This window comes from Zootoca vivipara, chromosome 4, assembly GCF_965207765.1.
Source record: "Zootoca vivipara chromosome 4, rZooViv2.hap1.1, whole genome shotgun sequence".
Taxonomy (NCBI): Eukaryota; Metazoa; Chordata; class Lepidosauria; order Squamata; family Lacertidae; genus Zootoca; species Zootoca vivipara.
Genome location: NC_142587.1, coordinates 11,733,765 through 11,748,492, shown reverse-complemented (window position 1 = coordinate 11,748,492; position 14,728 = coordinate 11,733,765). Strand labels below are relative to the sequence as shown.

The 14,728-nt window shown below is 43.0% G+C and overlaps 1 protein-coding gene across 2 annotated transcripts in view; it reads right to left on the bottom strand.

Moving 5' to 3' along the window:
- Positions 1-10,787: 10,787 nt before the first annotated feature.
- The window catches only part of SLAIN1 (SLAIN family member 1), a 35,055-nt gene continuing 31,114 nt past the window's right edge, over positions 10,788-14,728 (bottom strand). For both annotated transcript variants that reach the window (XM_035115664.3, XM_035115665.3), the window contains one exon: positions 10,788-12,140. In XM_035115664.3, the coding sequence (XP_034971555.1) occupies positions 12,065-12,140 (76 nt within the window). In that variant the 3' untranslated portion in view covers positions 10,788-12,064. The remainder of the gene's footprint in view (positions 12,141-14,728) is intronic.

Genomic DNA, 14,728 nt, shown 5'->3' with positions numbered 1-14,728 from the left:
TTCAAAACATCTGGAGGGCCAAAGTTTGGGGATGCCCTGTGTTAAGTACTTTCTCTGCAAGGTTGGCCCGAGACTTACTGCTGCCTGAGGTGAAGCCTAAGATGGAGATATTCCTCCCCGCATCTCAAGCACGGAAGTTGACTACCAGTTCAGTCTTAACCACACATGGTGGCAGTAAGCTAATTTAGGGGGAGAAGAGGGATTTACAGTAAAGTCAGGTATTTCAGAGAAGGAGGCAGCCACAGATTGAATGATACGCATGGCTTCTTCCTCAGAGTACACAAGAAGCAACTTTATTATACTGAGTCAGACCATTAGTCCCATCTACCTCAGAATTGTCCATACGGACGGACAGCAGTATGCTGCAAGATTCCACACAGGGTTGCCTTTCAGCTGCACTTGGATATGCTGGGATATTTCTGCATGAGCAAGCAAGCTGATGCTCTTCCACTGAGCTGCATTCCTTTTGCCAGCGGATGCAACCATCTTGTAGGTCCCAGTGCTAATGTGTTTGGGGTTTTGTTGTGCTTCTGTTTCAAGGTGCAGTCATTTCTGGGAGTGAAGTGATTGTGATAGCTGGTTAACCACAGCAGTTTAATATATTGTCCGCTTCCTGCAACTTGAAAAGATGTAGCATAATTTTTGGCAACGTATTCAGGCTCGTGGCAGGTTAGAGAGGTTATGAAAATACTAATAATAATAAAAAAACATTTACTAAATAATTTATTCAGGTGACTCTGTCCATGCACTCATTTGTTTGATGAAGAGAGATTGCCTGTCAAAGTAGATATGAATGACTCCCATTGAAAATGCTATGTAAGGTAAATGTTCAGGTTGCATCTGCAGAGACAGCAGTTTGCATTATCTGAATGCTGGAGGAAAGAATTTTTAAAGAAGAAAAAAATCCTAAGTATTGAGAAAAAATAGAAAAATGATGGGTTTTGTTATGCTGTTCCTGGTTTTGTTTTGTTGTACATGGTTGGCAATGGAAGAGTGTGCCTTTGGATGGTTGTGGTGCCTGCTGCGGCTGTAGAAACTGATATGGGATAGGCTTGCTGTACGTCACAAAAATTCCTGACATGTCCTGGTTTTGGGGTGTAAGAATGGCGACGGGGTGGATTTTGGTGAATTGGCAAAATGTCAAGGAAAATCCAGATGTATGGCAATCCGATGGAAAAAGCTTAAAAGGTTCCCCCAAAAAGCTCAACAATTTTGGTGGTTTCCTAAGAGGTTCAACAATTCTGGGGTCTTCAAAAAAAATTGCTGAACAACTTTGTGGGTGTCAGGAATTTTACTTTTTGAAATTCTGGAGAGACATGTTTTGTTGTGGCTGGGGCAGATGATGGTGTTGGGTTGTGCTGCTGCAGATGCACCATGGCATTTTCTTTATCTGCACTCCTCCCAGGGGTCATTTCTCTTCTGGTCACTGCTATGGATGCACAACTTCACTGCCTGTCTTACAAGCACTACAGTCATCTGCAAGGGATTCCTACATGGCAGGGTTGATGTTGCCAGCCTTCATGTCACGTTTGCAGGCATCCTTGTAATGCAGAGTTGGTCTGCCAATTGGCTTAATGCTGGAAGCCAGATCCCTATAGAGCACTTCCATTCTGTGGAAGTGACAAAGCCAGCGTAGACGTCGCTGAGACAGGAGTGTGAACATGCTGGGAATGGACATTAGCATTGCATTCCCCTATGCCTTTTTGGCAAAGCATGTGCTGATGTATGGAGTGCTGGCGATGTCCTGACCTATTATGTTGGTCTTCATCAGGCTGAACTCCCTGCAGGCTTGGAAAGAATGGTTGATGAGTCTCTGGTTGATGAGTTTCCTTGGACTGTGCTGTCAAGGCTGAGTCATCTGCAAGGAACATCTCTTTGATAAGGATCTGCCACACTTTTTTCTTGACACAGAGACATGCCAGGTTGAACAGACACACACACAGACAGACAGACAGACACACACACACACACACACAGAGAGAGATACACAACCAGTCACTCCTTGTATAGATATTCACACTATCATCAGTCAAGCTGAAGGCATATGAGAGCAATAGAAGCAACCTACAACAATGGAACATACTGTTGGAGAAACCAAAAAAGCAATCTACAACAGTGTCCCTATTTTCTAGGGACAGTACCGGATTTACAGAAGCCATCACAGATTCTTATTTGATTCTGGAATGTTCCGCCTTTCCTTAGGATGTCCCTATTTTCACTGGAGAAATGTTGGAGGGTACAGAGTTATGCAACCCCTGAGCCAAGGAGATAAGTAACTATACAACCTTTAGAAGCCAGCTGAAAGTCTTCCCTGTATAGGGAAGATTTTTGAAAAAAAAAGTTTAATGTTTATTAGGTTTTTTATATGTTGGAAGTTAGCTGTCAAACATTACATGAAAACTTTAAGGGCGAAAATTGATAACTTTTCTTGGTGCTTCTTGCATTATCAAATTGCTCTTGAGGAAAGCAATCCAACAGTGTTCAGATCAATGGGAATGTAGCTATTGAAGCCAGTAGGTTTCCATTTCACCCAAACAAAGCCATTGGTCATCATATGTCAATGCATCTAAGGCAGAAATGTGCTTCCTCCCAACATTTTCTAATTGTTTGGCCTTTGTGGTTAGTCTTCATTTCCCAGCTAAGCGTAGTCACGTCTTTCCATCTATGAATTCTCTTTGAGATTCTTTATTACCCTTTCTAAATCCACACCAGCCAACCTATCAGCATCCATATTTGGGGGCTTCCCAAAACTGCTTGAGGTGGAAGACAACATGGTGAGCCCTCCATAGTCCACTTCCAGAAGCCAGCTGCATGGGCAGTTGAATCTTACTACAACATTGGTGATGTGATAGCATCCTCCGCCACACCTGCAACTGTGTGCAGATTAAAGGGCTCAGGAGAGGCCATGTGACAGCAGAAAAGAGTGGCCGGGGGCTTTGGAGGAGCATCAAGAAGAGGTGGTTGCCTGAGGTGGTTGCCTCACTCTGCCTAATGGTAGGGTGGTCCTGGCCATACTCCAAGCCTGAGATTACCAGTTGTGTATGCAGTGATGCTATAGCTTCTCAGAGCTTATAAATAATGGCTTGGATCCAGAAAAAACATGGGTGGAACTCTGTTTGTGCAAGGCTAGGCAGAGTCCAACCTCCTCCTTTCCTTGAACACCATAAAAAGCTGCATCAGAGAGTTGGGGAACCTCTGAAATGGCATGCGATCTGGTGGTGGAAACTGAAGGTACCCCTATAGCACAAGCTGAAGCACACTCATACAAGGGAGCTTTCTGCATCCAAGATAATGTTCCTGTTCAAATATCCAAAAGCAGCACCCACATTTTGTGCCGTTTCATCACGGATAGTGTCATATGATGTCACAATCAGCTTATTGTCCTAAATCTCTTTCAGTCATGCTTCTGGTACTGAAATATTCCCACGTCTTCAGTAAAATTCGTATCGTTGCCATTTGCCATTTTAATTTGTTAAGTTGGTTTTGAGTTTTCAGGCCTGTCCTCTAAAGCCTCTTTATATCAATTAAACAATTCCTGGCTGCAAATCAGAACTTGATGAGTTCCCTTGCTAAACAGCTGTTTGCAGAAAACGTTGGTAGCAAGATAAAGGAATCTTCTTTATTACAATTCTTCCATCTCTCCCACAGGTCCCTTTTCTAGTTGTTTTATAAAAATCAAAGGCCAGTATAATATCTGCTATTTAAAAAAACCACCCAGATGCTTCTGTTATCAAAAGTTTTATGTGGGGTTTGTTCAGGTTGTTGGGAATTGCAGTTCTGTGAGGCTCTCCTAAGAACTTTCAGCACCCTTAACAAACTACAGTTCCCAGGATTCTTTGGGGGAAACCATCACTGGTTGAGAGCCAGTGTGGTGTAGTGGTTAAGAGCGGTAGACTCGTAATCTGGGGAACCAGGTTCACGTCTCCGCTCCGCCACATACATCACACTTCTTTGAAGTCTCTTAGCCCCACTCACCTCAGAGTGTTTGTTGTGGGAGAGGAAGGAAAAGGAGAATGTTAGCCGCTCTGAGACTCCTTAGGGATAAAGCGGGATATCAAATCCAAACTCCTCCTCCTCCTCTGTTCAAGTGGTGTAAGAGTTCTATAAGCTGTGGAGGAATTGGTCAAAGCCTGGCACAATTTCCCCCATACCGGTTAGGTTAAGTGGTGAGAGATAAGGCCCAGGCTTGGGCATAGATGTGATGAACCGGGGATCTGACCTTTGTAAGGCAAGCATCCTGTTTTTCAGTTCTCATTGTGTACGTGGCTCAACTTCTACGCATGCGTCAAACTAAGGCGAGGAAATGCCTCTGTATAACCCTGTGTAATCTATGCACTGTTGAAATGCACCTTGGTGGCTTCCTCAACAGCTGTTGCCCTTTGCCAAATAACTCTCCTACTGTGTTTCTCATGGGAAGTGGAAGTTTTCTCCCATGACACAATGTATGGTGTGCATGTGGCCTTGAACGAAAATGTCCTCTTTATTTTCTTGATGACGGACAAGTAAACTGGATGCGCTCTCTGCTTCCTCTCATAGGTCCTTGCCCAAAGCTCCCAGGTTTCACTTTTGCTCAGGGTTTGCGGGAATATAAGACAAGTGTGGTGACAGTGCACCCGAGAGCACAACTGTCCTATCCAGACCAGCAGTCATGGCAGGGAATGAAGTAGCAGAAATGATTAATGGGTTTTGTGACCAAAAGATTCTTTGCTTTTGGAAGGTGACAATGAGAAATTCCAGCCTTATTACAGCTTTGAAAGTGACTTGCTGTTGTTAGTTTTGTTGTTGCTACTATGCCTATTATACACTGTGTGTTCCTATTATACACAGAAACAAACACACACACACACACACATTAAATGGGCTCAATTCAATCCCTTTGACCTTAGTGAACTGTACATATGCTTAACTCTATTTAATTTTGACTGGATTGTGCCCTATATACATGGCAATAATAAGCAGCTAAGGTTGTAGTCCTAAGTCTACATTAAGTAGGCTTAATGTAAGTCCTAATAAATATGCATATGTTTGCTAAGGTTGCAAATATATGCATATTTGCCTGAACACAAGTACCATTGAGCATATTGGGAGAAATGTGTGCAGGAGAAATATGCAAAAGATTGCACTGTAAATTTCATAGAAGTACGGTGGGCATTGCATCCGGTTAGTTACTGCACACTAATCCTGTGTCTCTAGAACAGGGGTTCCCAAACTAAGGCCCAGGGGCCGGATGCGGCCCAATCGCCTTCTAAATCCGGCCCGCGGACAGTCCAGGAATCAACATGTTTTTACATGAATAGAATGTGTCCTTTTATTTAAAATGCATCTCTGGGTTATTTGTGGGGCATAGGAATTTGTTCATATTTTCCCCCCAAAATATAGTCCGCCCCCCCACAAGGTCTGAGGGACAGTAGACCAGCCCCCTGCTGAAAAAGTTTGCTGACCCCTGCTCTAGAATAATAGTTCAAGTGGCAAATGTTGCTTTATTTTCTTTCAGAAATTCATTTCTCTGTTAGATTTTCTTGAGAGCTTGTGATAACACGTAATTTCAGCAAAAAATAGGAATGGAACGAAATTGCTTTGCTCTGGATATGTTAGATTTTGGTACTGGTGGTGTGATATTTTTGTCTGCTTTTTCAACACATGTACAGATGGATATTTTGGTTGCTTGCAAAATCATTGCACTCTCCCCACTAGAAACTGGAAGGAGCTGTATGTGAAAATGTCCAAAGGGAGCCATCTAGTGTCTTAAAAAGCATTCTACTCAGCAGCAGAAAAAAGGAGTGCTTTTTCTCCTCTGAGTTATTTTATTGTGCTGAATCTTACTGGAATCTTGTATCTCTGGCAAACGTTTGATATTTGTTTTTGTTTTTCTCACCACCACCCCTTTTATCCCCACAACCACCCTGGGAGGTGATTGGCTCAAGATCAGCCAGTGAGCTTTATGGTCTGTGTAGGGATTTGAACCCAAGTCTCTCCACTCCTAGAGATCAACACTCTGCTGCATTATATTGGCATACACTGCAGTTATCACATTATTATATTATTATTTATGAACCAGACCCCCACACACACAACACACTCTCATGCTAAACAGCCTCAAACAATATTTTAAAACTAGGATGTTTTACTTCAAGTGATTTTTTTTTTTACTTCAAGCCAAACATGAATACTTTCTAATGAATACCTGAAACTTCATATTACTGATGCCACCACTTCTGATAGAAGCCAATAACTAGGAAATAGGAAGCATTACTCATCGTAGCTATCAACTCCCCGCAAGTTGGAATTGTGAATCTCTGCATCTGAACACAAGGCAGGAAACGACCTGTTGTGTCAGCAGATGATATTGGCAAGATTACGAAAAGAGCCCAGAGGATGACCAAGGAAAATTCAGAGTGCATAGTGCCCTCATGTGGACAGCAAAATAATTACCATTCACAGTGACTTCATAAGACAGGAACAAGCCTAAATTCAGTTTCAGATTCTGTTACTAGTTTTAATTCGATAAGAATCACAAAATGATGTTGACTTAAGAATGGGGAAAAGAAATAGAAAGAAACCAGAATTAGGAGATTCATGCACCCCTCGATTCCACTGAACTCAAACCGAAAGCTAAGCTTACACTTTTTGTACTTCCCATCAGCTAGTTCTGCGCTGTGGGCTTAGCTAATGTGGAACTACCGTGTTTCTCCAAAAAAAAGACACCGTCTTATATTTATTTTTCCTTAAAAAAAGCACAGTGGCTTATTTTCAGGGGATGTCTTATTTTTTATTACGCGTCCAGCCTTGCCTCTTCCTCTTATTTTCGGGGTATGGCTTATATTGCGCAAATGCTTAGAAATCCTGCTATGGCTTATTTTATGGGTATGTCTTATTTTAGGAGAAACAGGGTATATACTTATTTGCCTCCCCTTTCCAAAGTTAGGTTTAGTTTAGGTCGGTGGCTGAAGTTTACTGCAGCCACTCAGGGCTTCTCTACTAGAGGAGAGCTGCAAGTTTTTACAGGATCTTCTCATGAAATCAAGGCACTGCAGATTTCTAAAGGATTACCCTTCTAAGACTTAGCTCCTGCAGATCCACAGTTGCTATACCCTTGTTCACCTCCAGCTGATGATGAATAACTCAAATGATTAACTATCATTCATCTTCTACTCACACTGACATTTAGCTCCCCTGTCTGCTTAACTTCCTTTTACCTTCATACTTAGTCACTTGGGTGGAGATGCTACACAAGCGGGATCTTCTCCCTTGCACTAATCCTTTGCTGATGGGTCATAAATGGAGTGTTTTCAACAACAAAAATCCCTTCTCTTATTACAAACTGTGCCTTGCAACGAGTAGCTTTGGGAGAAGGCTGGACATGTTCGGGAATGTTTATGGCAGATGCTTCTGTACCTGCAGTCGGAACTGGACATGTAGATTATGCGTCATTATGAAGGTAGTTTTGGTGAGGCTCGCAGAGCTCCTAGGCTTAATCAGCTGAGAACTTTAGATTTTTTCAAGGACCCTCATTCCCTGAACTGAGGTAACTTTGGTGCTGAGGGATGTAGGGAATCCCTTCTGTAGCAGCTTCTTTTGTGTGCAATGGGGCAGGGTGGGGAAGCCATCCTTAAAAAAAACCTCAGGCCCCACTTATATCATATATGCTTGCTTTTACTCTATGTGTTTGACCTAGTCCACTTCTGAGTACATGGCCCAGGGGAGAGATCCTGTCTCCCCTGCCCTGCCCCCTTTGGTGTACAGGGTTGCAATCTAACTGGGATGGAATCTCAGCTGTGCCGAGGCACAAGCCTGCTGAAATAGCATGCCATCGGCTCTGGCATTCCACCCTTTTAATCGATGTGCACGGACTTGAACTACTGTAACGAGGAAAAGGCACACTGCACATGCTCAAAGGCACTTTTCTTCGCCATCCCATGGTCTGGCATGTGAAACGGATTCCGGGGCTAAGCCCTGGTATAATTTAAAAGCCACAGGTGTCGTGAATTTGTAACGCAATGTACAGGAAATAAAATGCAGCAATTGAGATTTGCACAAATACATGCTTTACTCCTATGGATTTTAAATTAATATCCTCTTAATGTCTTCTTGCATCTGTGGCAGAAATAGCTGCTTGAGGGAGGTGTAGATTTGACTGAAGTGCATTTCTTATTCAATTTGCATGTGAATGCTCCGATTCAGAGATCCATATTGCTCCTGAACTGAAGGAGGAGGGTTGAATGGGTTGAACAGCGGGGCTCCTTACTGTTAAGAGATTTATTAGACAATTCCCACCACCTTAGAATTATACTTCTGTAGTTGAGAATGAGGCACATGATATGCCAAGTACACACTCTTCACACTTTTGCCAGAGTGTCTTTGTTATGCATAGTTACAGGTAGGTAGCAGTGTTGGTCTGAGTCGAAGCAAAATAAAAAAATTCCTTCAGTAGCACCTTAAAGACCAACTAAGTTTATATTTTGGTATGAGCTTTCGTGTGCATGCACACTTCTTCAGATACATTATGCATAGAAGCAGATGCCCCCCCTTTCCAGCCAGCCACTGTGGTCCTCTGATGAGGCACTGTTGCATACCCCTGAGGTGTGCGTAGCATGCAGCAGAAACTGGGCTTTTAGTGTTGCAACTCCAGCCTTTTGGAGTTAGCACCTGAAATCAGGCAAGCAGCTATTGAAGACAATTTTTGTGTGACCCAGCCATTCCATGGAATAACAGCATAATTATAAAAACCAAACAATTTAATCTTTCATTGTACGGTGCTCCTATAACTTTTAGTTGTGAACCAATTTATAATTCTGCAAAATAAATGTGAAATGGTCAGGACCCTGCTCAGTTTGAAGTGGAACGTGACCAAAACCATACTAATATGACTTTCATATCTGATGTATTGCCTTGGGGTGGATGGAAAGGGAAGATAAGTTTCTGTAAAGTGACCCTCACCAGTGTGCGTGGTTACTGTAAAGGGGAGTTTCTACAGGACCCAAAAAGAACATGGACATTTAATTACAGTTACTGTTTTACGCCCTGGTTTTAACAGGGCCAATTGAACTGTGGAAGGCACAAAGTGCGAGCAAATTTCTCCACCTCATTGATTTGCCCTTAGGGGAGCCCAGACCAGGTTAGAGCTCTGTAACCCACAATCTCCCACTATGAACAGAAACGGGAAACTGTGGCAATCTCCTTTTTAAAATGTTCCTTTCCAACCACAGAGACACACACAAATTGAACTAAACAACTCGAGGCTGATAATTAGGCAGGGATGATAAACTGAGGAATGTTGTGCTCCATGTCTTTTCCCTTTTGCTTATTTACGTATTTGTATGCTGCAAGGGGTCACGAAGAGTCGGACACGACTAAACGACGACGACGATGCTGCAAGGCAAAAAGCCAGAACACCTTATAGTGCAACATGCTGAGTGTCATACCAGCAACCTGTGGCATCGATACATGGTGCGCTAATGGAGGCTCCGGTGACAGGGCTTAACAAATGACCCTTTTCAGTCCCTGGAGGACAGCCCTGCAAGGTAAAGTTTCCCACCCACCCTTTTCCAAATATACCTGGCCTCAGAACGCCACCTGCTTTTCAGGCAGAGCTGTGAGGGGGGAGCAAAGGGTGTGTGACGCAGGATAATATGTCTGAGGTACATAATAAAGGAGCTAGGAGGGGGACCCATAACGCCACGTTTCAATGTTCCAGCTAGCCATGTTGGCTGTTAAAATACTCCATTTCTTGTTTTCTTCTCCACCCACAATGTATGTTCCTAATTCAACCGAGAATGCTTAAAGCTCAGTAATTTTGGCCATCCTTCTCTGTTGGTTTTTCTTTATCTTAAATTGATCAATGATGCTATGCAGGAACGGGATTGGTGAATTGAAGCTCACAGATGTATGTTTGCAGTTTGACCTACTTACCTGCACACCTGTGGTCTCTTGACTATTTGACTAATTAAAAGGGGAGTTTACTTTCTGCACCGGATGCAGGAAGGGATGTGAAAGGATTATTTGAAAACTGTATTTAAGTTGATTAAATGTTTTGTTTGCTGCTGGTGAGGAGTGATTGCATTTGACTGGTATGTTTTTGAAATAAATCTAAGAAAATATATTGTGGACAGCCTTTTATCACTGTGTTGGCACAAAAGTCCAACACTCTCCACTTAGGTTTTAGTCTACCCCCTAAAGATTTTGTGTAGATCTGCAAATTGTGGGGCTCCTTGTATGGATGAGGCTATTTTGGCTATACCAAGACTAGCACCTGGGGACTGAGTTTGCTCTGGGTATATAGTCCGGAATCCTGCCCCTGGCCATCCCTGGGTGGGATCGAACCACCAACCTACTGGTTAACAGCCAGATGCATGGATCAGTTGTGCCACCTGAGGGATATATGTGGTTCTGGAGGCCAAATGGAACACCTAAAAGGCTGCATTGAGCAGTCAAAATTTGCTCACTCTACCACAAGAACTCTCCATTCTGAGGTCCAGTGCTGAGGGCCTTCTGGCGGTTCCCTCACTGCGAGAAGCCAAGTTACAGGGAACCAGGCAGAGGGCCTTCTCAGTAGTGGCACCCGCCCATCAGATGTCAAGGAAATAAACAACTACCTGTACCAGACTTTTAGAGGACATTTGAAGGCACCCCTGTTTAGGGAAGCTTTTAATGTTTAATTGATTAATGTATTTTAATACTTCTGTTGGAAGCTGCCCAGAGTGGCTGTGGAAACCCAGCCAGATGGGTGGGGTATAAAAATAATTTTTATTATTCTACTACTAAGGAAATAAGAGACAGACACACTATTTCTATTGCACATCCAAGAATGGCATGAGATTGCTGAAATAGATTTCTTTATTTCTGAAACATTCCAGATCAGCAGAATACAAGTTGTAATCAAGTATTAAAATCATATCACCATAGTAAGAAAGCATTGATTAGTGCAATTTTTTTCTTGCAAAAGGTCTATCAAAAAAGTTTTACTTCCATGAAAACTTGTTTGTTTTCACCATACACAAGTGTTAATAAAACATTGCAATTTTATTTTATTACAAAGTATCGAAACCCAACCGTTTAAGAGACCATCGCATCTTTCAAGTGCAATGCAATTTATGCCCTCTTTATAAATACGACACCCCCATGATAATAAATTAACATTGGAACAAGGAAATGAGAGAACAGGTTCGTGTTGACCAGGAAGTCATGGCAGTTTCGAGCGAATATTCTCACAACATAAACATACAATACAGCTGTCATCTTGTCCGTCATGGCCCCAATCCAACAATATATGTACTCAAGAGTAGACCTGGCATGTGATGCTAAGGAGGAAAAAATACTCTTTTTCATCTCCGCCCATCTCTTTAACATACACACACAGGCCCAAGAACAGGTGAACTGAGAATCACCAGGAATTTGACTGGCAATTCTTAAGCACCTGAAAACCACCCATATTTCCCCATGCAGTTAGAAATATGTGTATGGATGTCTGCATCTATACATGGATAACTCTAGCTGGATTTGGGGAGATCGGCATGGTTAGAAATACATCTTGAACATGATAGTACCTTACTATTAAAAAGTGTGTGTGGGGGGGGGGGAGATTTATGGCACACACAAAATGCTTTGATACCTTATGGTTCAAGCAAAATGTGGGTGTGGGTGTGCAAAAACACACTCCCTTGGAAAGGCTACCAAAAAAAAAAATTGAAGCAGGTAAGGATATGGATCTATTCTGCCAATTTGCAAGGGAACTCGTTAAAGCAACAAAAAGTAGTACACAAATCAAAGAGATCTGAACACTGTGTTATGGCAAAGCATCTAGAAGTCACATTTTGGCTCCCCTCAGTGGGATACTTTGTGCATGTGTTTTTAAAAACCTAAACCATAATGCTGCAACGTTAACATTAATTTGACAACACTGCTGTTTGTTTGTTTTTCTGAGCAAACAACTAAGTGTAATATGTTTAGTGACCAACGGCAATGACAGAAGAGTAAGAAACAGCCCTGTGTTATTCATCCAACCTCTCACAGTTATATTTACCCAGCCAGCTGGGTAGGAGAATCTGTATTTTGGGTCGACCCATTGTCAATAGCAGCCATCCCTCCAGTTGCCGTCCCGTAGAGTACTAAGCGAAGAAAGAGGTTTTGGCGGCTGGAGAAAACTGTTTCAAGAAACAAACCATAGTTCAGGGTAAGCATTGGAGAAAAGAGTGACAACACACATTACAGAGAAGAAACTACTTTGTTGATGCATCTGTTGCCTTTCGCAATGCAAAGGAAGGGGTCAAGAGAGCCTTTTGACGGTGTGACTGTTTCCGTGAGGAAAGCAGCTGAGGCTATAGCTTCAAAGCACATTTCCACCACTCAAAGAAGATTGGACACTGTAGGGTTGCTGACAGCTGTAACTCTGAAAGCAGTAAACTATGGTGCCCAGACTTCTTCGAGGGAAAGGATGTACTTCAAAGGTGCAGTGTGTAGGCAGCCCCAGTTATCTACGTTGTGTAGGGAAGGATATGAAGAATCAAGATAGGAAACCCCCGGGAGATGCTACGATTCCTAATATCTAAAATGACAGATTCAAGAAACACTAATGCACAAAGAACAGAGTTCAGAATTTATCTTCTAATTCCCCATGGACTAAACTGTCAACTGCAAATTGAGGAAGGACTGCTAGTCTACACCTTTTTGAAACTCATTTCTCCTCAGTGCTCCCCCACCCCCAATGAAAAATGCCTATGCTGCTATTGATAGATTTCAGGGGCCACTTCAGAGGAATGGAGGTATTAAATTGGCGCTGTGGTCTAAACCACAGAGCCTAGGGCTTGCTGATCAGGCGGCCAGTGGTTCGAATCCCCGTGATGGGGTGAGCTCCGGTTGCTGGGTCCCTGCTCCTGCCAACCTAGCAGTTCAAAAGCACGTCAAAGTGCAAGTAGATAAATAAGGTGCCGCCCCGGCGGGAAGGTAAACGGTGTTTCCGCACACTGCTCTGGTTTGCCAGAGGCGGCTTTGTCATGCTGGCCACATGACCCAGAAGCTGTATGCCGGCTCCCTCGGTCAATAACGCGAGATGAGCGCCGCAACCCCAGAGTTGTCCGCAACTGGACCTAATGGTCAGGGGTACCTTTACCTTTACCTTTAAGAGAAGGCAACACGCAGTATCTGTCTGTCATCCCTACAGAGTTCTGAAAGAGGCTCTAGCCTTTTCATTTTTAAAAATGAACCATCATACTCAGATATGATGCTTCTGATAGTCCCTCAAAGATGGGACAGGTAGGTTTCTCAGATACAGCAAAACATGTATAAATTTTAGGCAAAGCTGCGTCGGTGGGCTTCATCCACATACAGTGTAGTGGGCCCAGAAAATCCTGACCACACATGTCAACCGTGCATCAGAAGTCATGAAATATGCAGTACAAAATAAGCGATTCAAAAAGTTAACAAATGGGAGTGTGGAGGCACTAAAAACACCCAGTTTGGTCTACAGTTCAATATTTTTTTTTGATAGTATGAACATAGCTGGGAGGTTGGCTGACTCACAAGCTCCATGATGAAGGTACACGTCTTTCAGATTATGTATTAAGTCTTCCTCACGTACCCATTTTACCATGTGGTACATGTAGTACATGCTAAAAACATGTTCTATTTACATACCATGCATTTGAAGCACACGGCTTCTTTCAAAGAATCCTGGGAAGTGTAGTTTCCCAGCACCCTTAAACTATAGCGCCTACAATTCTTTAGGGGAAGGCATGTGCTTTAAATATATGGCATGTGCGCAGCCATAATTTGTAAGGTACTGCTAAGAGAGAGACCATTTTCTCAACAGCTGTAAACATGTTCCTTCCAAAATATGAGTGAGCTTTGAATCCACCTTTTCCCCCTCCCCCTTTTCAGTAATTTTGGGAGAAATGGTAGCTCTGTGGTAGAGCCCATGCTCAATCCCTGGCACATCTAGTTAAAGAGATTCAGCAACTGTGTGCCAACGATTTTGCAGATTTCCAGACAGTATTTTTGGATGGACTGTCCAAGGTAAGAGGTACAGGTTAATATACTTTACTGCCAATTATAGAAGACTTCCCTGCATCTCCCACGTGCTACTATTTCAAGAACGATGCAGGTAAGTTCTCCCTGATCCAGTGCTAAACCACCTTAGCGGCAATCCATTGCACACAGTTAAGTTGCTCATATCCTACTGAAGCCAAAGGTATTTTTAAGCTGCCCAGCGGTGCGCCAGAACGTAGCCCTTGGGTTGCTACCTTTAATTACAGGTATCTAACATTTAGTAACACTTCATTATCAAACTATCAACACAATTAAAGTGGGTGTCGAATTGTTAAATGGCTCTTGGCTTAACGAAACGGGATAACTTAATCAGGGTTCTCCCCTAGGAAATATCGCACTGCAGTAGCTGACAGTGTTCCAGCTGCTCCATTAGATAAAAAACAAAACATAGCTGGTCTGCACAACTTGTGACCTACAAAACCAGGCACAGCTCATCAGCCACAGGAACACAGGGTGATGCCCCCTTCTACCAAGTCGGACCATTAGTCTACCTACCCAAGCACCGTCTGTCTCATCAGGGTCTATCCCATCACATGCTACTTTCAGTTGGAGATGTCCGAAATTGGACTTGGGGCCTTCTGCATGCTAAGCACTTGTCCTACCACTAAACTATGCCTCCTCTTCAATGCTATGGGCTCTGCTAGGGGTGGAGTGATCTCCTCTATTTGCTGCTGGCTAGCACACAGCA